The sequence below is a fragment of the Lactuca sativa genome, chromosome 8 (assembly GCF_002870075.4).
Source record: "Lactuca sativa cultivar Salinas chromosome 8, Lsat_Salinas_v11, whole genome shotgun sequence".
Classification (NCBI taxonomy): domain Eukaryota; kingdom Viridiplantae; phylum Streptophyta; class Magnoliopsida; order Asterales; family Asteraceae; genus Lactuca; species Lactuca sativa.
The window spans coordinates 137,974,442-137,997,341 of NC_056630.2; the positions used below are offsets into that span (position 1 = coordinate 137,974,442).

Genomic DNA, 22,900 nt, shown 5'->3' on the forward strand with positions numbered 1-22,900 from the left:
ATCTCTTTCATGTGCCTCATATTCAGCAACCTCCTCAGGAGAAGCAAACGGTTCGGGTACCTTAAGCTCCTTGTCGAGGACATATTCCTTGTCCTTATACCGAGTGACCATCCTGATGTTCCTGATCCAATCCATAAAGTTGGATCCATCAAATATGACTCTTGCACAAAGGTTCATGAGAGATAAGGAGTCGGTAGGGTTTGAGTCAGAAGCAACATTGTTGGAAGACATCTGAAAAGAAGAAAGACAAGTTTAGATTAGATATAAAGATAGTCCTTAATAAAACACCCAAATGTAATATTAAGGCTAGGATCCAATCACAATATATTATAACTTAGAAGAGTAATGTTGTAATATAAGCTATAACATATTTGAAAGGTAGGTGAATGACGATTCACCAATTTCCACCATGAAAAACAAAATATAAATTATTAGGTTTTTAATTGGTTTTTAGAAACACCTAGATTCTTTTGAGATTCATTGAACTTTTTCAATGACATGTTTCAATCTCGAGTGTGCCCTTCATGTTTTGTGACTAGGATGACGAGGATCACAAAACAAGGTGTGAAGTAACCATGCAAATTACTTGGTACCCTTAATGTTTTTCACTCAATCAATGTGCCGGTTAGCCACACGCGCTCCACCGACCTATGAAAAACCTTAAGTCACCCTTTGTATGCCTTGTTAAGTCCAAGTTAGTGTGCCGGTTAACCACACACGCTCCATTAACGATTTAATCAAAGTGCAAAATGTAATTTCATGGGTTAGCACCTTATTCACATTTTCCTAAAGTAACTAAGATTGGGAATTTATAAAAAACATTTAGTTACTTTATAATAATCATTATACTTTTAATGATATTTTTTAAGTCATTGTCCTACCCGTTCGGCTAGCGACCCTCCACCGATCAAGGAAGCAGTGGGTGAGAGTGGACACCCATTAAGCTGTCATTTTATAGGCAACAACCTTATATCCCCCTTATAGACCGGCTTCGTGAATGAGGCCTACTAAGATTGGGAATTTATAAAAAACATTTAGTTACTTTATAATAATCATTAAGCTAGTTAGATCTAAGGATCTTCTCAAGATTTGTATGATAGAATGCTAGGAGATATGCCTTTTTATGCCTACTATATGAGATTGTAGACTTGTATGCTAGTACTGATAAGTCAGTGATAGGATGAACTGCTTAGGTTATGCTTGGTTTCGAGTACTCAACACTCGAATGTTGCTTGATTTGTGCTTTTTAGGAATTGTCAATAACTTCACCTAACTAGTAAGCGAATATGTTAAGTTACATCTTACGAAAACTGAATAATTTCAGAAGGTTAGATTTTAACTATTTTGCGCGACTCTTGTTTGAGTCCAACCGTTGTAGTGTGAGACCTTTCATTTGAAGAATTATCTGGTGTTAGTGATATGTAATTGTATTCATAAGTTGGTTAGAGGGTGTTGGTAGGAGTTCCTTCTGCAGCTGATGGCAGAGAATGGTGTGGTGATTGCCCTAGGAAAACATAGGAAGAGATTTAGTGATGGGAGCCTTGTCTTGTGAAGGATTATTTGTGTGGACAATGAGTGACTTGGAGGATTCAAAGCGATCTTTGAGGAACGTACGAATAAATATGGAAGATAGTATTGACCCGTACTACTGGAAGCAGTCAAGCAGAGCATCCATACCCGAGTCAATGAGGATTGCGATGAATCCATGTGATTCGTAGTGTAAGCATTGATGAGTTGTTGTGTTAAGGACATATAAATGGGTAAGTGAATCGAAAATGGGGATGTTTTGAGGTGTTTGGATGTTGATCCATTTTTTGAGGTTCGGTGAACGAGAAATATGTGGTATTTTATAGAGAAATTTTTTGTGGTTGTAGTGTGGAAAATGTTTATAAAATAGGTAAATATTTATAAGTAAAGAATAGTTTTTTGTTTTTGTTTTTTTAAGAGTTAATGACGACCATTACTTTTTCTCTCCGTCATTTACACTCGTAGCTAAGGTTATGCCATATCACAATTACATTGACCCGAACATTTTTCACACATAAGGGAGGCTGATGTAGAGTTGACATGCATAATCAAGATCAATTAATGAATAATCATGAAAAACCCTAAATTAATAAAAAAAAATACTTACTTGAAGGGATTAACACATTCAATGGTGTTGAGGATGCCATACTTTGATTCTTTTCACTTCACATAATGATGTTTATCATGATGGATGAGATCACACACATGTTAATGGTGTTTATAGAGAGGTGTTGGGAGGAGGAAATGTAGAACCATTAATATCTCTATAAAACCCATGTACTCTCATATGTATGTGCTTTATTGATCAATTACGTTTTATGAAAAAGTTTTAGAACCACACAAATTTGGTCCCTCAACTTATGGACAAATGTCATATTCATCATATTGTACCTATCATATAAAATCATTATAAAATAGTTCGATAGCCAAACTAACGGATCATTTTTCTAACAAGTGTTACCTTAGCTTTATGCCCGACCTTACTTAACATACCAACAACCTAACCATTTGCAAAAATCGAAGATATTGACTGTACCCAAAAGACAACGTAGCCATTTAAAAAAATCAGGTATATGCTTTTTTGTTTGAAGAAGACCAACTCGGAGAACTTTGGGTTGGTACAAGAACAAAAAATAAAACTAAACAACCCAAAAAAGTTAATATCGATAAACTGCAAGTCAAAGACATCTGGGGTGGTGGCGCAGTTGGCTAGCGCGTAGGTCTCATAGCTAAGAGTTATCCTGAGGTCGAGAGTTCGAGCCTCTCTCACCCCAATGATCTTTTTCTCACATTTTGTCAATTTTTTTCGCTAAGCTCTTTCCTCCAAGTTCATATAATATAACAATAAAGTCGATAAGCAACACAAAGGGGTGGTGGCGCAGTTGGCTAGCGCGTAGGTCTCATAGCTAAGCGAGTGATCCTGAGGTCGAGAGTTCGAGCCTCTCTCACCCCATAATTTTTCCCCAACCTTGGTTACCTTTTTAATTTTTGAGCTATATTTATTCGGCACCCTTCTTCAAAAACCCTAAATCCCTCTTCTTCAAAAACCCAATCTCCTACCCTAAATCCCTCTGCAACTTCCAAACATCGAACCAACATTATAATGGGGAAACAAAGCAAAAGTAAGCAACTTCAGATTTTTTATCCTTCTATCTGCTCCAATTCGGTTGAACATATGTGTATGTTTAACATATTCGTTTTTATTTCATGTATGTGTTGGTATGTTGGTGTTAGTTATATTCTATGCTGGGTCGACTGTACGCTTCACATATTTTCCTGCTTAGATTCCATTGAATTTATGTGTGCGTGTTTAACAAATTCTGGTTCTGTTGGTTTCTCCTGCTCTAATTCAAATAGGATTTATGTTGCTATGAGGAATCCAATTGAACGTATTTATGCTAGTCTGCGTGTATAACAAGTTTGATTGAATATATATTTATGTTGTAACAAGTCTTCAGCAAATTCGAATAAATGATTGAACGTTTATACATTACATTGTGTGTTTGACAGTTTCTTCTGCTGAAATTTGATTGAATTTTTATGTGGGTGTATTGAACAAATTCTATTGAATGCATGTATGTGGTTCACGAGTCCTATTATGTTCATATGTGGATCTTTTCTATCTGTGTTAACCATTCCTCTGCTCAAATTCATTGAAAGTGAATAAGATGAATCAGATAGTGGATAATTTTTTTTCTTAGGTTCTATTGAATTTGTGAGTGATTCTCTTTGCTTTTCTGCTCAATATATTTACCTGAATGTGATTTTGAATTTGAACATGTAGAGAGCAAGAACAAGAGAGTCACTCTGAAGCAGAAGAACAAGGTGCTAAAGAAGGTAAAGCTGCACCACAAGAAGAAGGCCAAAGAGGCAAAGAAGCTTGGTATGAACAAAAAGCCTAAGGTTGACAAACATGCTGATAACAATGATGAGTCGCCTTTGAATGAAGAAGAACTCAAGGCTCTCGAGGCACGTCGTGCAGCTAAGGCTCTCAATGGAATCGAGCACAAAAAGGCTGCAAGCCAAGAGAGGGTATTTTAGTAATTAAAATATTACTGCTATTGCCACAACACTTTGGCCCGAAAACTTACATCAAATGTCTCTTCAGGTTAAAAAAAGGAAGTTGGGACAAATGGATGAAGAAGAAGAAGATGATGATGATATCACAAATCTGCCTGAAGCCCGTGATGATTTTACAGTTCCGAGTAAGATAAGGGGTAAGTTACTGTTGATCTCAATCTATTTGTTAGATTTGATTTGATGATAACTTAACTTGTAAATTGTAATAATCTGACCTTTCATAAACTGCCCTTTATAACTCCGGATAAATGTCTCAATGTAAATCTGGTTTTGTTACGTTTTTTCTTAAATTATTCTTGTTTACACAGACAATTCAGAGAGATCTTTCTACAAGGAATTGGCAAAAGTTATCGAAGCATCAGATGTCATCTTGGAAGTTCTTGATGCTCGGGACCCACTTGGTACTCGTGCTGCTGACATGGAAAAGATGGTTATGAGAGCCGGGCCTGAGAAGCATCTCGTTTTGCTGTTAAATAAAATTGGTAATATTTTCGTTTCATTTATCAAAATGAGGCCTTGATTGATCAGACTGTTTTTTGAGAAACTGAAACTTACCAAAATGGAACATGGAAATCAGATCTTGTTCCTCGTGAAGCTGCTGAAAAATGGCTCAAGTATCTTAGAGAGGAGTTGCCTGCAGTTGCTTTTAAGTGCAGTACACAAGAACAGAGGTCAAATCTTGGGTGGAAGTCTTCCAAGTCTGCAAAGAAGACAAGCAATCTTTTACAAACAAGTGACTGTCTTGGAGCAGAAACACTTTTAAAGTTGCTTAAAAATTACTCAAGAAGTCATGAGGTATGCATATCTAGCTGCATTTCAATCTTTTTTCCTTGCTTCTTTCATATAAAATACTAAATGCAATTAATAATATCTTGATTATTAGATAATAATATGGTTAAAAACTAAGATTTTACCTTAGAAAGGATGTATGTTTTGTTTTTGTTGTCACAGATTAAAAAGTCAATCACTGTGGGTGTAGTTGGGCTACCAAACGTTGGTAAGAGCAGTCTAATCAACAGTTTGAAGAGATGCCATGTGGTGAATGTGGGGGCGACACCTGGACTGACAAGAACCATGCAAGAAGTCCAGTTGGACAAAAATGTTAAACTTTTGGATTGCCCTGGTGTTGTCATGCTTAAATCCGGATCCGGGGATAATCAAAATGATGCTTCCATTGCACTTCGCAATTGCAAAAGAATTGAAAAGCTAGAAGATCCTGTTGCCCCAGGTCATTTTGAATTTATTTATTTATATATCTTGAAAATAGTTGCGTTGTATTGTAATTTGTATCTGAATGTTATTTTTTTTTTTTTGATGGTGGATTGCTGCAGTGAAGGAGATTCTCAAGTTATGCCCTGAGCAAATGTTGGCAAGGATATACAAACTTTCCGGCTTTGATTCTGTTGATGACTTCCTTTACAAAGTAGCCACCATTAGAGGTAAGCTTAAAAAGGGAGGGATTGTTGATATCAATGCTGCTGCAAGAATCGTGTTGCATGATTGGAATGAAGGTTTGTATCGTATCTTATCAGTTATCACCATTTTGCATTTTCTACTTGTGGGCCCCCTCCATAACAGGTTGTATTGCATTTGACAGGTAAAATTCCGTATTACACGATGCCTCCAATTAGGAATGAAGGAGTGGTTATGGAGGCAAATATAGTGTCTGAACTTGGAAAGGAGTTCAATGTGGATGAAGTATATGGCACCGATTCCACCATTATCGGAAGCTTAAAATCCCTAGATGATTTTAACTCTGTTACTCTCCCACCCAATAATCCCATTGCTTTTGACCAGACAATGCTATTTGAGGTTTTTTTTTCTTCCTTCAACATTTTAACTCTATTCATTTGCCTTTTTTATAATCATACTGATCATTACTATAAAAACATTTATACAGAAGGATAAACCTTCTGGTGATGAAAACCGAGTAGAAAAAATCAATCATGTGGGTGAGGATGAAGCGATGGGTGAAGATGCTGATGTTGATAGAGTGGACCCAGTGATTAAGAGTTCAAATAGTCGACAGAATGAAAAATTGTATGCTGTTGAAGGTGTTTTAAACACAAAGTTAAGGAAAGCTGAGAAAAAGAGAAGGAAAAAGGCTAACAAATTGGCTTTAATGGAAGGAGATGATGATGAGTCTATGAACGATGTCAAAAATGAATCTGGTAATGGGATGAATGTTGATGAGGGAGATGATGACGTGTCAGTTAAAGAGGTCACCAACAACAGATTTGCATTGGCTGATTTGGACGTGGAGCTCTAAGGTTTAAGGTTTTTTATATTGTCACTTTGAATTTTGCCGGTAGAGAATGTTTTTACTTTTTATCCAGTTTACGAGGTTAATATATATTTTTTGTGATGGTGTAACGAACTTATTTTGGTTTAATTACGAAATTAACACTTTTTTAATTACATCATGTATTCAAAGTTGACAATCTTCACGATATTTTTTTTCCGAATTCTAGAAAGTTGAAATTAATACAGGAAGAATTGGGTGGTCAACTCGACCTATTCTTTGTTATATGTTGGTATATTCAGCCACCAAATTATGAAGACCGTTTTAGCAGCCTTCTTTAATTAAGTTGAAATGTAAAGATTTATTCTGTAGATTATAATATTGTTTCAACACAATAAAGTATATATAAAAAACAAAGCGTGTATCTTTTTTCTAACTTTGAAATGATGATCTTAAAATTATCGAAGATATTTAATTTTGCATTAAATAAGATACTTTAAATAGTTAATAGAAAAGCATAATATTCTTTTAGCATTACTCTAGACAAACATGACCTTTTTTTTTTTCAAAAGAGGTTTGTTTTCTATTCTGCATATATGTATTTTAAGTCTTCAAACGGTAATTAGAAATTCTTTTGTTGGTTTAAGTAAAGTAGTAAACCGTTGCAAAGCTTTTTGAGGTGGAAGGATGATTATGTTTGTGTGAAAGTATATGATATCTAATTTGTCATTTTATTTAACAATATTTTTAGTAAAATACCTAAAATCCCCTTTGCAAAACTAAAAAGTATTATAGATGAAAGTCGAGTTTATAAGTATCAGTAATGACATAAAATAAACACATCAATTAATTGAGAACTCTCTCTATGGCTTCATTTGTAAATTGTAAAGCTTGAAACAGGCTATAAGACAATAATCCTGCATGAACAAAATTGTTTCTACTCTCTCTAGCTTCATTTGTAAACTATTGTACTTTTACAAATATTTAAGGAGATTGGTTGCGATAAACAAACTACATAAGAAAGTGTAACCGTAACATTTTACCTCATAACAACATCTAATTAAAAATGTGTGGATTTTGTTATTTTAGGACTTTTGTTCCAGAGTTTGAATGTTTTTTGACTCCGAACCCATTAAATTTTACATAAACGCAAGAACTATTAGTAATTGAAAATGACATGTTGACATTTATTTACACAAAATTTATATTTACAAGGGATTTATTCAAAGGGAACGTCAATGTGGATCTGAAAAATTCAAATACGTATTCAATGAAACACCGCGTGGCATTTCCGTAATTTCCTAGCGCCTACCCAGGCATTTTTATAAACCACTTACCACAACGTCAACAAAACCCCCCTTTTTCATATACGAAAACCCATAGTGTATCCTTTATCCCATTTCACCTCCCACTTTCTCTCTCTTGCATCCTCTCTCTAAGAATTAATCAGCGTCTTCTTCGTCACGCTTCCTCCATTTCGGTGCATCTGTTATCTTCCGGCGGTGGTGCTCGGTGACCGGTTTTATAGTCGTGGGAGACAGAGAAGGAGGTTATTATGGGACAACAGTCGCTGATCTACAGTTTCGTGGCTAGAGGAACGGTGATTCTGTCGGAGTACACGGAATTCACCGGTAATTTCACTAGCATCGCTGCTCAGTGTCTCCAGAAGCTTCCTGCCACCAACAATAAGTTCACCTACAACTGCGACGGCCACACCTTCAACTATCTTGTCGAAGATGGATACAGTGAGTCCGATCTGATCTATTTGTCGTTTTGTTTTTTTCTCGATCTGACCATGCTAATGAGAAATGATAACTTATGATTAGTCGATTTGATTGTTTATTCTTTGTTGTTTCGTATATTGATGCTATTATTTTTAGATGCGTTTCTCCCCTTAACTATTTCCTATATTTAACAAGGAACGTACATCTTTACTTTCTCTTTAGTATATGCTCGTTTTGAATATGCTATCGGAGATTACTTTTATGGAGTATGAGGATCCTACTAGTTTGATTTGCTTGTTGTTGATGAAATTGATGCCAATGTGCATTTGCTGATTGAATGTGAATCCGAGATGCTTGGTGTTGCAGTTACTTCTGTTATACTTGGGATCTGCTTTAACCAATGATTTCGTTAGCTTGCTTTAGCTTTAAAAGTAAAGTTCCATTGCACTTTGCACGTGTTCCTCGCAGCAGATTAATTGCTATTTAATTAATAATAATAATATATGGATTTGGATGATATGGCAGCGTAAGTTTAATCTTTGTCTTTACAGAGACTAGTAAATATTTGAGATTTGTTGGCTATATAGTTTTTGGATCTTAATCCCTAGACCCTTCAAAACTTGTACATGATTGAAGATAAGTTAGAAGCTGATTTGTAAATGTTACAATTGTATACATGCTATGTGGTTACTAATTGGGTTTTGGATGTTGATTTAAGTTTATGTTGTGTGTATGAAGCATACTGTGTGGTTGCGGTTGAAGCCATTGGCAGACAGGTTCCAATTGCTTTCCTGGAGCGCATCAAGGAGGACTTCACCAAGAAATATGGTGGTGGGAAAGCTGCAACAGCTATTGCCAACAGTCTGAACAAAGAATTTGGGTATTCTAATCTCACTCTCCATTTTATTTATTTGTTGTCATCTTCTTTTAGTTTTTTTAATTGGTTGGGTTGGTTTTGATTATCAGCCCGAAGCTGAAGGAACAGATGCAATATTGTGTGGACCATCCAGAAGAGATCAGTAAGCTTTCTAAAGTCAAGGCCCAGGTTTCAGAAGTCAAAGGGGTGATGATGGAAAATATTGAGAAGGTAAGAAGCTTTAATTTACAATCAGCATAAAAACCTATTGTCTAATTTTCTTTTATTACTGTAGGTTCTTGACCGTGGAGAGAAGATTGAGATTCTGGTTGATAAAACAGAGAACCTTCGTTCACAGGTCAGTCAGGATTTTAAGATTATTTGAAAATGCTAACATTTTGTATTTTTTAGGAAAACCAAAATTTTACAATTTGGGCCCACAACAAATAATAATATGTAAAATTTGCATGCAGGCACAGGATTTTAGGACGGGAGGTACTCAGTTGAGAAGAAAGATGTGGTTGCAGAACATGAAGATAAAACTGATTGTTCTTGGAATCATTATTGCATTGATTCTGATTATAGTTCTTTCCGTTTGTGGTGGCTTCAACTGTGGCAAGTGAAACATTATTTTGATATCATTCAAAAACCATGCTTCTTTCTTCTTCTTTTTGGTAAACTGATTCTACATAAAAGGAGGTTTATTATACCTTTTATATTGTGAGACCATATTTCATTTCATATCTGTATAGGTTTGTTTCTTTGTTGTATTTTTTGATACACGTCTATCTATCTAGATTTATTTATTCCTTAAGTTATTTGAAATTGTTGACAGATCATAAAACATAAGTCCCCATGTGTTCGTTATAAGCTATCAGCTATATATGCTACAATACATCAATTTCCATGTTGTCGATCAACCTCACCTTCCCAAACCATGCTGCAACACACATAACAACCCCTCCACCTCTTGTAATCTCTTCATCGTTAATGGCTTCTAGGCTTTCTTGATCCACAATCTGAAACAAACATAAATCCACAACTTTACAACCTGATTTCCTTACTTCAAAAAAGAGAAAAAGAAACCAAGTAATCTAGTTTTTAATTGTTCCACCTCAACATAATCAATCTTTCCACCTGCTGCTTCTATGCTTTCAATCACTGATCTTCTCAATTCACTGCAAATGTTTTTCCCCTTCTTGGCTTCAAATAACGACCTACTTATCGACAATGCCTGCAACATTTTGTAACATATTTCTTTACCATTTCCACAATACACACTTTGACAAACTGTAAACACCAATTACATCAATTCTTATAGACAAGTTTGGTTCTTTCAAGATTAATATATTTCCACCTTGCAAACTTACTAAGCATATGGTTTTTGTAGATATCACAAAAGAACACAACATATTGTATCTGTAAAAATATAGATGCAAAAAAAGGAACCATGATGCATAAAATAGTTCACTCTTGCAAACTACAATGTAATTATGGTTTAGCAATCAAAATCAAGTATGAATATGATAGTTCAAAAACTTCACCATTTGTCCTTTTAGTCATGCAAGAAGAAACTATATCAACATCGCATTCAATTTTAGGTAACTTTCTAGGTTTTGCAGCTCCTTCATTTCTTGTGTACCATCAAATCAACAAATTCAACATCTATTTGAACTTTCTTTTTTATTGCATTTATAAAGAGGACCCACAAAAGGAAAAAAAAAAAAAAAAAAAAAAAGTAAATTGGGAGCTGACCTGTTCCCTTTCTTGGGGTGAAAGATGCACGTTACGAGAGCTCATTGCTAAGCCATCTTTGTCTCGTATCATCTCAGAACCAATCACCTTCACTGCAAAATCAAGATCTCGAACCTGGAAGCATATCATAAATCCATCAAGATCAACAACATCCATGCAAACCGAACTATGAACACACTTCCATGAACAACTTGAAGCAAAGTACTATGATATGAACATAACTCAGGATGACATGAACGCCAAACAAAAAATAAATCATGAATGAGAAAAGAAGTTGCACCTAATCACTCACATGGCAGCACAACTTCTACAATCGACATAATTCACATATGAAATTCCAACAGATAAACCATGGTATCAACATCAACCAACTGATACAACAATTTCAAGCACAGGAACAACATCATTCTCAATTATTCCAACTTCAAAAGCAAGATTCAGATAACTTTGAATCAGAAGGGAACTCACTGGGCACTCAAACAAACATCTCTGAAACAATTTCATGCAAATTATGAGCATAATTAGCTAAGATTTGAAGGAGAATTACGAATCAGAATGGAAACTCACTCACTCGCACTTAAACACACGTTTCTACAACAATCTGAACAAGTATATCAACATAATTCCGGATAATTAAGCTTCAAAAAGATGAAAACAATTACGAATCAGAAAGGAACTCACCATTCGTTGAATGATCCGCCATTGCTGATAATCCTTCTTCCCAAAAACAGCAACATCAGGTTCAATTATATTAAACAATTTAGCCACAACAGTAGCAACACCTCTAAAAAACACAGGCCTACTCTTCCCACACATTCCCTTCTCTAACCCCTCCACCCTAATCCATGTCTCATGTCCGAATCCCCCTCCTCTCTCGTCCTCCAAACAAGACACTACTCCCTCCTCTTTCTCTCTCTTCTTCCCACCTGATCGTTCCCTCTCTTTTCCATAATCATACAGATTATAGGGATTGAAAACAACATCTACGCCGTCTGGAGTCGACTGGAGTTTTTCAATATCGCCTTGGAAATCAGAGGGGTATGTGGACAGATCTTCATTTGCGGAAAATTGACCGGGATTTACGTAGATTGAGACCACGATAAGCTGTGCGTGTTTTCGAGCTTCGGCGATGAGAGAGAGATGGCCTTGATGGAGGTAACCCATTGTTGGAACTAATCCGATTGTTTTACCTTGAGCTCTCATAGATCTTGTCCAATTTCTCATCTGTTCTTTGTTTCTGATGATTTCTGGTTCTCTGGGCGCCATTTTTGGTAGCGTATTGGAGATTAGGGGTAGGCTTCTTTGAGCAGATCTAGGTGGCGGCGGGAGTGAAGAACTTCAAATCGGTAGCGTTCGTTACAAATGGTTGGGACTTGGGATTGGATTGTTCATCGCCGCCGTGAATTTACAACTTTTGATGCAGTGGTTACAACCACGTGAAATCCCTTTATTCACATTTTATTGGTGTTTTGTTTTCTTTGAATATCCGTTATTAGAAAGAGGCTAAATAAAATATTCAAGACAACGTTGAAAATAAAATCAATATTATCGTGTGACTTTATTAGAAAAAATAGGTTTCCATAATGGGTTTGAAAAATAATTTTTCCACATATCAGTAAGCTCGCTTTTGATATTAATGTTTTCTGATTTCTATTGTGTCTGGATTAACAAGAAATAATTCGTAAAAATATCTCGTATGCCATGAATAAAATAGAAAAAACGTTCTAAAGTGTATACATATTGTTCAATTTCGTAAGGGAGTTCAGAATATGATGAAATATGAGCATATATACTATCTATTTGAAAAGTTAGATAAAGTTGAAGACTGCAATTCTAAAACTTGAAAAAATGTTTTTGAAAAAACTATCGAGACATTTTGAGTTGTCATATTGAGACATATCACATGTCAAGGCAACTTGAATTTGCTTTTAGCGGGTCCAAATATGGATGTTTCTCTTGTGACGATGATACTAATATTTTATTTAGGGAGAATTTCATATATGCCCTTCTTAAACATCAAAATATCATATTTATCCAACTTAATTTTTAAATATCATATTTACCCTTCATAAAATTTCTGAATATCATATTTATCCTTCATATAATTTTAAAATATTATATATGTCCTTTTTAAACATCAAAATATCTTATATGTCCTTAAATATCAAAATATCTTATATGCACTTTTTAAACATCAAAACATTAATGTTAATATCTAATATCTACAACATGATAATAATCAACAACAACAGAAACTAAACAATCAAAACATACATTCCATAGAAATGGTTGAAGATGAATCTTTTTATCTATCAAGAGGCCGACATTCCAACAATTTGGAAGTTCACATTCAATTATCATAGACGTAAGGATAATATTGTTTAATTTCTTAATTATTATACTAATTCGAAGGTATAAAAAATATTATAAAATATTAAAAACATTATAATTTTTTTTTGGGCAAATATGATATTTTGAAGGTTTATGAAGGGTAAATATGATATTAAAAAATTAAACCGGACAAATATGATATTTTGAAGTTTAAGAGGGGCATATATGAAATTCTCCCTTTTATTTACATATTAACCCCTAATACATATCGAAGTTTTATTTTAAACCTTTATATTTTATAATTTTTATTATTAAACCTTACCATTATATTAAAATAATTTATTATAAACTTAATAATTATATATTTCTAAAGATTTTTATTTAGTTTATATTAAAATAAATTATTCTGTAATATCTAAAAAAGTTTTATTTAATGTAATTTAATATTTTGTATTTTAAAATTTAAGAGTTATTATAAAATTTGAAGGTAAACAAGTCGAATGCATATCCAAAACATCCAGTTTGACAAAAAAAACATTTATCGTCGTTTATTTAATAAATGAACGAATCTAAACATGATTTTTGTTCGTGTAACTAAACAAAAAAACACGAGTATTTGTCATCGTTTAATGAAATAAATTACGAGTTATGTTCATTTATTATTATTAAGATATTTATGTTTATGTAAATCATATATATTAATATGTATATGTATTAATTAGGCCAGCGATATTCATACAAGCAATGCACCTCAAGATGACCATATTAAAATAAATTACTTCATTAGTGACATATGAAATTTTGAAAATGACATGGTAAAAGTTTTAAACAGTAAAAGTATTCTAATAAAAAATTATTTCCAGGTATTTAGTTCTCGTGAACAATTAATAGACCGAGTTAAAAAGACGGAGTATCGACTTGGTTAGGTTATTATAATAAAAAGATCAACTGCTAACATAAATATTTATTTTCAATATGATCATAGAGTTGTTTACAAAATTAAGATAATATCCACTAAAATATTGGTAGCAAGACAATAAAATAATAAAAATATACTTCATTATAAAAGGAATGTAGAATATATATTTTTATTAAATACTATTATATTTTCCTTAATGATAAAATAACTTGGTTATATCATGTTTCTAAAAGAATAATTATAAAAAGAAGATTAAATAAACTTACGAACAAACATATAAATTAATTAAAAAACTGAATTCAGTAAACTAAAAGCCACATTCAAGTTTAAAAAATAGGTTAGTAATTATAAAGAATAGAAAATAAAGGGTTGTAAGTAAAATACTTCAAAATTAAAAGGGATTGAAATAGAAAACAAATTATAAAGTAAAAGAGTAAAGATGGAATTGTTCTGTCATAAATTTTTAATACTATATTTTAATGGTTTTAATAGTGGTTTAGTAAGAGTGGTTTTTAGGTTTGCAGTGGTTTTGACCTATAATTGGGTGCCGTTATCAATATTAAATCGGTAAGCGTACCATGTTAACAAACAAATACTGAGACACAAATAGAACCTTTGTTGAAATACATGCTTGGATTAAGATAATATTTAAAACATTTGTTTGATCGACAGTTATTTAATTTAATTTTTTTTTGAACGGCAAGCAAACGATAACCATTAACTGAAAAGCTAGCCAGAGGCTACGGGTACAAAAACAAAAAAAAAAAAAGAAAAAAAAACCCAAACAGAGAATGTTGTGGAAAATACAAGACAGAAAACGATAACTAAGAACATGACTACTTAATCCTGTTGTAGGATTCAAGGATTGGGTCACAACACCACTCCCGCCAATTAAAAGTCCCCTTTCGATTCCGTGCATTTATCCATAAATGAGCCAGCGATTTTATTTCGATAGCCAATGCCGAATTAGATTTTGAACCTGTACTTGGAGCATGAAGTGTTTGGTTTCGATAGTTCCATATCACCCAAAGGTACACCAACATTATACATTATGAAACAAAAAGAAGTTAAAATACATAGAGAAGGACGCACCTTCAAATTAAAATATAGTCATCCGTGTAGAGGCGTAGGATTAGAGAGATGACGGGCCAATAGGAGCCTCCTATACTAGTCTTTTTTTTTTTTTTTTTTTTTTCCAGATTTGGGCATTCACTAATCCCCAAACTCAAAAGTGAAGGCAACAACTTTGCTGGTAGATCCATCATCTTTGGGCACTTGTCAAAGCTGAGATGCTGGAGAGAGGTGAGGTGTTGGAGTCCCATTGAAACTGATTCCAGTTTCTCAAATGTTTATATTCGAAGTGTAGTAAGAGATTAAGGAAAAAGACCGGACAATCGACTAAGGTCAGTCACATCTTCATATGGTCCGCCATATAAATGTAGGTCAAAAAGTGAGGTTGGAAAACTCTGTGGGCCCCGCTCTGACATGGGCTTCTTCAACCCTCCTATGGTAAGGGAACACAGTTTTGGAGGCCAAAGCCCACCATGAAAGGAAGCATCCATACTTTTACACTTTTTTATTTCCAAATAAATTAACGAGGCAAGATTCGACAACTCATGGTCAGGAAATGACTCCAGACTTGGACACTCGTCTATTCTAAATGAGGTCAGATGGATGAAGTACTTCAATTCATTCATCGATTTAAGTTTCTTGCAGTCGTAGATGGAAAGTGACTTGAGGTTCTGCCATCTTCCTGTTGGGAAAGACACAGATGTAATTGAATCACAACTATCAATACTCAATAACTCAAGGCTCTCTAGACAACTGCAATGCTGTAAGCTTGCACAACCATAGACCGACAAGAATCTAAGAGATGTTAGGTTGCTACCACAATTATCCTCCTCTTTCTCTCCTAAACTCGCCAAATTTGAACATTCATATACAATCAACGTCCTTAAATTCGCAAGAACCTTACTCGCCTCTGCTTCTGATTCCCACAAGTATCTTATTTCATTACACCTTTCAGTTGTTACTTCTTCAACTTTCCCAAGATACTTTATAACACCTACCCACAACATATTAGTAAGCCCTAAAATTCCGTGTATGTTCAACTTGGTGACTGATGAAGCTACATGAACCAGGCTTGTCAACACACCATGACCACATCCTTTTACTGTCAGAACTCTGAGTAAAGGTAGTGTTGCAAGTGAGACTTCAACAAGATTAGGACAAAAATAAATACGAAGCTCTTGAAGACATGGAAAGACTGCTGCACCTACAACCCCATTATTATTGGTTGATCATACCTCCCATGTTGGCATACTATCAAAAGTTAGAATTTCAAGGGAAGGGAATGCAACACCTGTTCCAAGCAACTCCTAACCTACAACTTTCACCTTACTCATCTTCCCAATATACAACTCCTTAAGTGATGGTCGCTGCCCAAGTCTAGGTAGAGACATAGATTCATCACAGCCATATATCGATACATGAGTCAACCCAAGGAACGAGGGATCCCCAACCCAATCTGGAAAATCTGTACCCCCATATGACACAGTTTTAAGCTTTTTTAAACTATCATTTTCAGGCTTCAGCACATTAAGGACCTACTTATCGTACTTTAACACACCAAACCTTTTTTGCAATGAGCCATAACCCCAATTCAACTCTAACCCACTAAGCCTCTTTGGAGATAAGTGTGCACCACATGCCTCCATTTCATTTTGCACATTTCCCAGCCCCCAAATGGAAACTTTCCCATGGAGATTTTGCAAATTCTTAAGCTCGGTTATTGCAAAGCTGTTTTCACCTCCAATTATGATCTTGGAGAGAGTTTGTAGGCCTTTCAAATCACCAATCCCTAAGGGCATCTTCTTCAAACATGGGGTATCCCTAACGTCCAAATGCCTCAAGTTTTTAAGCCTTAAGAAGTTGTTCGGCAACTTAGTTAAACTTTCACATCTAAAAAGGATCAATGTCTGGAGATTATAAAGATTGCAGACATTTTCTGGTATACGCTTGATATTAGTTTGAGATAAATTCAGATACCGTAAGTGCTTTAGACTGCCAATGAATTCGGGTACCTTGCTTATGCTAACATTACTCAAACTTAGGACCCTTAACAATGGTAACTCCTGAAGTAAGTTCTCCAGGACCTTATTCGATAAGTAGAATCTTTGCCAACTTTTTATCACCCCAACAGATACCGCTAATAATGTTCTCAAACTTTTAGCTCCTTTTAGTGGCTCGAACCTTCCGGAAACATGTATTCCTTACGAACAAATGAGAGATGGCGGTACTTTTCGAATGATTCATTCCTATGTTCTTTCTTAGTACAAAATTGTAAAGCTTTGAATGGGAGCCTTGCCCCATTATCTTTATATTGGTGATTTGTTATCATCAATATTATTTAAGTGTAATGAGATTACTTTGTTGACCAAAAGTGATTTTGATAAATATTAAACAAGTAATGAAGGTGTGGGGTACACATTTGTTTAAGTTTGATCAAGTTTCAAAGTACACTGTCGAGCGAAGCCCCTAAACGAACGGGGTCCGGGGGCAGCGGGGTCCAAGGGGCAGAGCCCCTGGCTAGGGTCGAGCTACTAGGTCAGCGTAATTTTTTTTATATAGGGCATGTTACTACATTAAAAATACATCAGAAAATCGGATTTTCAGAGAATTGACCATTGTTTGATCCTTATCCAAACTTCCGTTTTTATGTCAGTTTTTATAGTTTTATGACAGTTTGAAACTGTCATATGACAGTTTTCAGATAAAGATCATAAAGTTGGTTTTGGTTTCATTTCTGGTACATACGAAACTATCATCAAAACATTTTAAGTTCTTGTCTCTCTGAGTCTTATCCGATTAAAGAATATTGAGAGTACCACCCAAATACTTTAATCTGAAAGTGTTTAACACAATTCTCAGAATTCCAACCTTTTCTATACCCCGATTTCTAACATCCCATATTTCATCATGTTTTGAGATCAAATTTGTTTTATATACAAATATATTCTGTACCATCTAATTTGTATTATATTACAATTCAAATCCTTATTTGTCTCTAATGTTAATACAATAAATAAATAAAATTGATATTGAAATCACCGACATGCTTAAGAGGTTAGGGGGTGTTATATTTGTTTTAACCGACTATTTCAAATTTTCAATTATATCAAGTAGTAACAATTGGCTTTTTTACCTATACAAATAAATTTTATTTTTTATTATTTTCTAACTTATAAGGCAAATAATAAGCTCAAGGTAATAGTTTCCTGTAAAATGCAACTCATAAAATCATAAAATTGTTGGTTGTCAAGTCTAACGAGGAATGATAATGGAGATGTTAAATATCCTCTTACTAAATGTTTCCACTTATCATCCTACTAGTAAGATTGTCATAAGTGTCAAAATCAAAGGATAAGATGAGAAAAGAAAATTAGTGTTTTACACATGTCAATCGTTGAATGAGTAAGAGGACGAAGTAGAAGGATTAAATAGGAATTAATTTAATTTTCCATAATAATATTAAAGAGCTATTTAACACATACAAATGATATGTAGCATTGGAAATAATGATTGTGTTTGTGTAATAAATAAAACAAGGGATGAGACGTTTTGTAGAACTCTGTTAATGAAATAATACGGTGATCCAAAATAGTGAAATAAAAGACATAGGATCGAGAAGTAATTCAATTTAATTTTGATTTTCAAAACATGGATTAGAATAGTTAAAATTAAATTAAAATCTGATCCAAACCAACAAAACTATAATTCGGTTGAATCAATTTTCACTATTCAGTTTTCAAAGTTTTAATACATTCCAAAAAATCATATACCTTTAATATTAATAAGCTTGATTTTTCAACAAACATTCATGTTATTTCATCTTAGTAAACACGAGTAAATAAACAAAACAAAGAAATGACTTACTTGTGAACTGAATTTTTATATTACTTGAGACATTATTTGGGACATCCTATAATAAAATTCAAAACAATATTAGTAATATATATACACACTATAAATAAATAAATAAATAATTGTTATCCAATTTGTGTGGACTATTCGATTATCATTTTAGCAACCAAAACCCATCCGAAATCCAAAATAATACGATTTTGATAAAGATCGATCTAAAAATCCAATTATCCTAACCATATAGTCATATGATCATGGATGGATGAGTATGGTGCAATAGTTTCTCGGGCGTCATCATTTTAGATCGAATTGAGTTTTTTGTATGACTTGACAACACTCATTAGAAACCCTATCGATCAAATAAATACTACTCAAATTCTAATTAGATTTGAAATATGAATATACATTGCATTACATACATGAATTTATAAATTTTATGGTCAACCTACATGTAAGTTTGGAAGGTTTGAGGTTATAAATCCTCATCCATAATTAGGGGTGAACATGGTGCAATATTGATCATTATTTCTTCAAACTATGTACCATGCCTACTATTGTTGGTACAAAACTTTTGCAACCAATGTTATAACTTTTTTTTGTAGTTTTGTGCAGCTATAGTCCCTTTATTATCAGATAGTGTATTTTTAAAATATACAAGCCAAACCAAAATTGAAAAAAAAAAAAGATGAATAATAAAAGCAAACCTTTTTTATGGCGATATACAGTGAAAAAAGTAGCTCAGATCAGAATATACCAAAAGCATTCATCCTACCTAGTACTAGTCGAACAAAGAAGACTTGCTCCTTTTGCTATATAACAATATTACCAAAACACCATAGATAATAACAAACCTCGCCCAATACCCAGAAAAAAAAAGGGAAAAAAAACATCATTAGATTTTTTTTTAGATAATAAAATCACTAATTACTGATTAAATAGAGCAAACCAACCAAGCACCACTAGCCGCCTACTGTTGCTGTGGCTCGCCACCTTCCCTAGACCGGCCGCCCATCCTCCCCCTACCTCTTCCACCTCCACCTCCCCTGCCACCACCTCCTCTCATGAACCCACCTCCTGTATTTCAATTTAACATCAAATATCAAAAGGATTAAACAAAAAGAGTAAATTACATTTTGGTCCCTGAGTATAGCTGATTTTTGTAACTTTGGTCCCAAAAAGTTCTCTTGCCTTATCATTTGAGGTTCTTGTAACATTTTTGGTCTTTGAGTAATAGTAATACTATAGCTGTTTTTTGTTGCAAATAATCATTTTGTTTTAAATCCAGAAATAAGAGCTAGAATTGCAAGAGAACTAACTTTTTGGGACTAAAATATAAAAAATCAGCTATAGTCAGGGACCAAAAATGTAACTTGCATAAAAAATCAAAAATCACTCACCACGGTAGCCTGCATTCCCACCACGGGCACCACCTCGACCACGGTTTACATAACCATTGTTATCTATGAAAAACAATAATCAAAACAAAAATTAAAATTCAATCCTATAAATAAAGTTTATGCAAAATCTAAATTACCTTGATAGTTGTTTCCATAGTCACCACCACCACCACCACTTTGATAGTTGTTTCCATAATCACCGCCACTTTGATAGTTTCCATACCCCCTGCCGCCTCGATAGTTCCCATACCCCCTGCCACCACCAGCACCACCCTGGTAGTTACCATAACCACCACCACCACCACCACCCTGGTAGTTCCTATACCCATCCCCCCCTTGATACCCATACCCATACCCACCACCCCTGTTCCACCCACGACCCCTCCCTCCTCTTCCCCCACCTTGACCACGACCCCCCCTGTTTCCATGGTAGTTTCCACCATATGGCTCTACAATTAAAAAAGAACATTTTTTTTATCAAAAAAATAATAATGGTTTTTTACATGACAATATAATCATGATAAGACACCTTCATTGATCACATTGTAAGCTTGCTGTGTGTTTCTTGGTGGTTGTTGTTGTTGTCTCTGATAATTGTTATACTGTGGCCTTGGCCTCTCAACATAGAGTGGAGCTTGGTACCTGACTTTATGTCAATTTTTATTTAATTTTTTGAAAAAAAAGGTAATAATTATTACAAGCAGAACTCACCCTGGTGAATTCTTGTTTAGCTCCTTGGTTGACAAAGTAATTGATATCATTGACACCTGGCGAGTCATCTCCACACTGCATTTACCAAAAACCATATCTTATCTTTAACAAATTGTTATAAATCTTGAAATGTGGAATAAAATGTTTTGAAACTTACGGGAAAAGACCCTCTTCAATAGGTTCCCAAACGTCAGTTATGCTTATGGAGCTGATTTGAGTATCTTGATGCAATCGAGGAATGTTTCTCTGTTTGAAACTTCTTGTTATTTTTACTAATTTGCACATGATAACATTAAAAAGAAAAAGGATAAAATTACAGACAAGTGATTTAAGTAGTAAACCTTGATATATTCTGCAATGGTTACTGTCTTGCTAATTGCCTGTCCCATTGCTTTCAGCACAATTTCTTTCCCACGTCTCTCCTATTAAAAAAAAAAACAATAATTCTTTTCATAAACATCAAAATGATTTGTTTGATACATAAAACAAGATGAAGCCTAGAGGAACACACAATCAAATCAGGAAAGAAAACAAGAATTGATGTTGCAGGGTACATGTACACTACAGACAAAAAAAAGTTGGTCATGTAAATAAAAGCATACATGATTGCAGCATCAATGAGAATGTGGAGATGGATATATGGCTAAAGACTGAGATATAGGTTACATATAATAGTTAATGTAATAATCACATGAGAGAAGGATCTGTTAAGAAGAATTTGAGGTACCATGGAGATTGTATAGAGCATGATCAAGTAAAAATCGGTGATCAGAAAACAAAAGCACATAAATATGACATGATAAACGGTTTTGTATTTCTAACATTACACTCTTACCAAGCAAAACATACAAGGAGAAACAGACAATGCACAAATCCATGGAGAAAATCAAACAATCGGATATCATATGTTGATAGTTAATACCAACCATCTATCAGCAGATCAGAGCGCCTAGAAAACCACATTGAAATAAAATGTTTGTTGCTGCACTAGAGCGATGCAAAATTAATACGAAAAAACACAAAATAAACAGCAATCGGCGTCGTATTCTATGATCAGACTCTGATCAAACACAAAATGCATGAAGAAGCAAACAATGCCCACATGAACCAAAAGATCAGACACGGATTTCACATTGGCATAAACTGAGCAACAGAACTTACAAAAAGGTAACGAGAAGCACAAAGTAATGCACATTTATTAAATAGACATCGGAATGATAATGGTAATACCTGAAGAAGAGTAGTAGCATAGCTGACGTAGTTACGAACCAAGCCCTGAGAAGTGATTCTGATCTCATTCTCGTTGATAGGTATATCAGGTTTCTTCTGTTCCACCTTCGTGTACCTGTCCATGGCGCTCAAAACCCTAGAGAGAGAAAATAGCCCTAAAACCCTTTTTTCTGATGAGTGAGAAAGATGAAGAAGAAGAAGCAGCCGGAGAGGCTAAAACCCATTAGAAGGAATTTCTTAATCTTAACAACCATATCCGGGTCGGTCAGCTTTTAATGCCCCATTCTACGGGGCTGACCCGATTTTTACTTCAATGGTAAAACCCACGCGCATAACCATGCGAGTGAAGGACACGTGTCGTTTTTATTAGCTACCACGCGGACCCAATCAAATTTTGGTACCACAAACACGCGACAGTGATATTGTACCATGCAATATGGTGGTATAAAAATAAAAGTACAACTGACATGTATCATTATACGTTATGATTAAAGTAACTTACAGTTTGATCCCTCAGGTATGCATATTTTTGTAGGTTTGGTCATATTTTTAAAAATTGATGCTAAATATCCTTATGGTCTTCAAATCCATCAAATATGGTCCCTATCCCGTTTACCATCAGTCATCCGTTAAGTACATATAAAAAGACTAATTTTTCTAATACCATCATTCCTTGTGTTTATACTTATTATTATTATTATTAAA

At 34.3% G+C, this 22,900-nt stretch overlaps 5 protein-coding genes and 2 non-coding genes across 7 annotated transcripts; 4 read left to right on the plus strand and 3 right to left on the minus strand.

Moving 5' to 3' along the window:
• Positions 1–2,717: 2,717 nt before the first annotated feature.
• On the plus strand, positions 2,718–2,801 carry TRNAM-CAU (transfer RNA methionine (anticodon CAU)). The gene is given in 2 exon segments: positions 2,718–2,755; positions 2,766–2,801. It is a non-coding gene; the product is annotated as a tRNA-Met (tRNA).
• A 93-nt stretch (positions 2,802–2,894) lies between these two features.
• TRNAM-CAU (transfer RNA methionine (anticodon CAU)) lies at positions 2,895–2,980 on the plus strand. The gene is given in 2 exon segments: positions 2,895–2,932; positions 2,945–2,980. It is a non-coding gene; the product is annotated as a tRNA-Met (tRNA).
• A 10-nt stretch (positions 2,981–2,990) lies between these two features.
• Positions 2,991–6,525, plus strand: LOC111907673 (guanine nucleotide-binding protein-like NSN1). Its single transcript, XM_023903488.3, has 9 exons — positions 2,991–3,149; positions 3,812–4,059; positions 4,136–4,244; positions 4,416–4,589; positions 4,685–4,902; positions 5,059–5,335; positions 5,439–5,618; positions 5,705–5,919; positions 6,008–6,525. The coding sequence occupies exons 1-9, from the start codon at positions 3,131–3,133 to the stop codon at positions 6,374–6,376; spliced, it is 1,809 nt and encodes a 602-aa protein (XP_023759256.1). The 5' UTR covers positions 2,991–3,130; the 3' UTR covers positions 6,377–6,525.
• Positions 6,526–7,704: 1,179 nt separating this feature from the next.
• LOC111907675 (vesicle-associated membrane protein 722) lies at positions 7,705–9,747 on the plus strand. The gene is made up of 5 exons (XM_023903490.3): positions 7,705–8,094; positions 8,812–8,953; positions 9,040–9,160; positions 9,225–9,287; positions 9,403–9,747. The coding sequence occupies exons 1-5, from the start codon at positions 7,905–7,907 to the stop codon at positions 9,550–9,552; spliced, it is 666 nt and encodes a 221-aa protein (XP_023759258.1). The 5' UTR covers positions 7,705–7,904; the 3' UTR covers positions 9,553–9,747.
• Positions 9,720–12,382, minus strand: LOC111907674 (pantoate--beta-alanine ligase). The gene is made up of 4 exons (XM_023903489.3): positions 11,366–12,382; positions 10,685–10,798; positions 10,044–10,163; positions 9,720–9,948 (listed from the first exon to the last, which is right to left on the minus strand). Exons 1-4 carry the CDS (start codon positions 11,948–11,950, stop codon positions 9,817–9,819), a joined length of 951 nt encoding a protein of 316 aa, XP_023759257.1. The 5' UTR covers positions 11,951–12,382; the 3' UTR covers positions 9,720–9,816.
• A 2,925-nt stretch (positions 12,383–15,307) lies between these two features.
• LOC111907624 (putative disease resistance protein At3g14460) lies at positions 15,308–16,804 on the minus strand. The gene is made up of 3 exons (XM_023903416.1): positions 16,564–16,804; positions 16,318–16,470; positions 15,308–16,209 (listed from the first exon to the last, which is right to left on the minus strand). Exons 1-3 carry the CDS (start codon positions 16,802–16,804, stop codon positions 15,308–15,310), a joined length of 1,296 nt encoding a protein of 431 aa, XP_023759184.1.
• Positions 16,805–19,543: 2,739 nt separating this feature from the next.
• Positions 19,544–22,431, minus strand: LOC111907676 (uncharacterized). Its single transcript, XM_023903491.3, has 8 exons — positions 22,196–22,431; positions 21,307–21,387; positions 21,123–21,211; positions 20,966–21,040; positions 20,784–20,896; positions 20,392–20,703; positions 20,255–20,317; positions 19,544–19,931 (listed from the first exon to the last, which is right to left on the minus strand). Exons 1-8 carry the CDS (start codon positions 22,316–22,318, stop codon positions 19,825–19,827), a joined length of 963 nt encoding a protein of 320 aa, XP_023759259.1. The 5' UTR covers positions 22,319–22,431; the 3' UTR covers positions 19,544–19,824.
• Positions 22,432–22,900: the final 469 nt, after the last annotated feature.

Bases quoted from the DNA above. Each gene is read 5' to 3' on its own strand.
- LOC111907675 (XM_023903490.3), top strand. From the start codon at position 7,905: ATGGGACAACAGTCGCTGATCTACAGTTTCGTGGCTAGAGGAACGGTG. The intron at 8,095-8,811 runs GTGAGTCCGATC...GTGTGTATGAAG, and splicing joins TCTTGTCGAAGATGGATACA to CATACTGTGTGGTTGCGGTT. The intron at 9,161-9,224 runs GTAAGAAGCTTT...TTATTACTGTAG, and splicing joins TGATGGAAAATATTGAGAAG to GTTCTTGACCGTGGAGAGAA.
- LOC111907673 (XM_023903488.3), top strand. The intron at 4,245-4,415 runs GTAAGTTACTGT...TTGTTTACACAG, and splicing joins AGTTCCGAGTAAGATAAGGG to ACAATTCAGAGAGATCTTTC. The intron at 5,619-5,704 runs GTTTGTATCGTA...TGCATTTGACAG, and splicing joins GTTGCATGATTGGAATGAAG to GTAAAATTCCGTATTACACG.
- LOC111907624 (XM_023903416.1), bottom strand. From the start codon at position 16,804: ATGCCCTTAGGGATTGGTGATTTGAAAGGCCTACAAACTCTCTCCAAG. The intron at 16,471-16,563 runs GTGTGTTAAAGT...ATGGGGGTACAG, and splicing joins CTCATTGCAAAAAAGGTTTG to ATTTTCCAGATTGGGTTGGG. The intron at 16,210-16,317 runs GTTAGGAGTTGC...ATGGGGTTGTAG, and splicing joins GAGTAAGGTGAAAGTTGTAG to GTGCAGCAGTCTTTCCATGT.
- LOC111907676 (XM_023903491.3), bottom strand. From the start codon at position 22,318: ATGGACAGGTACACGAAGGTGGAACAGAAGAAACCTGATATACCTATC. The intron at 21,388-22,195 runs GTATTACCATTA...TTTTTTTAATAG, and splicing joins ATGCTACTACTCTTCTTCAG to GAGAGACGTGGGAAAGAAAT. The intron at 19,932-20,254 runs GTGAGTGATTTT...ATTGAAATACAG, and splicing joins TGGGAATGCAGGCTACCGTG to GAGGTGGGTTCATGAGAGGA.
- LOC111907674 (XM_023903489.3), bottom strand. From the start codon at position 11,950: ATGGCGCCCAGAGAACCAGAAATCATCAGAAACAAAGAACAGATGAGA. The intron at 10,799-11,365 runs GTGAGTTCCTTT...ATATGCTTCCAG, and splicing joins GGCGGATCATTCAACGAATG to GTTCGAGATCTTGATTTTGC. The intron at 10,164-10,684 runs GTCAGCTCCCAA...AAAATGTTGCAG, and splicing joins CACCCCAAGAAAGGGAACAG to GCATTGTCGATAAGTAGGTC.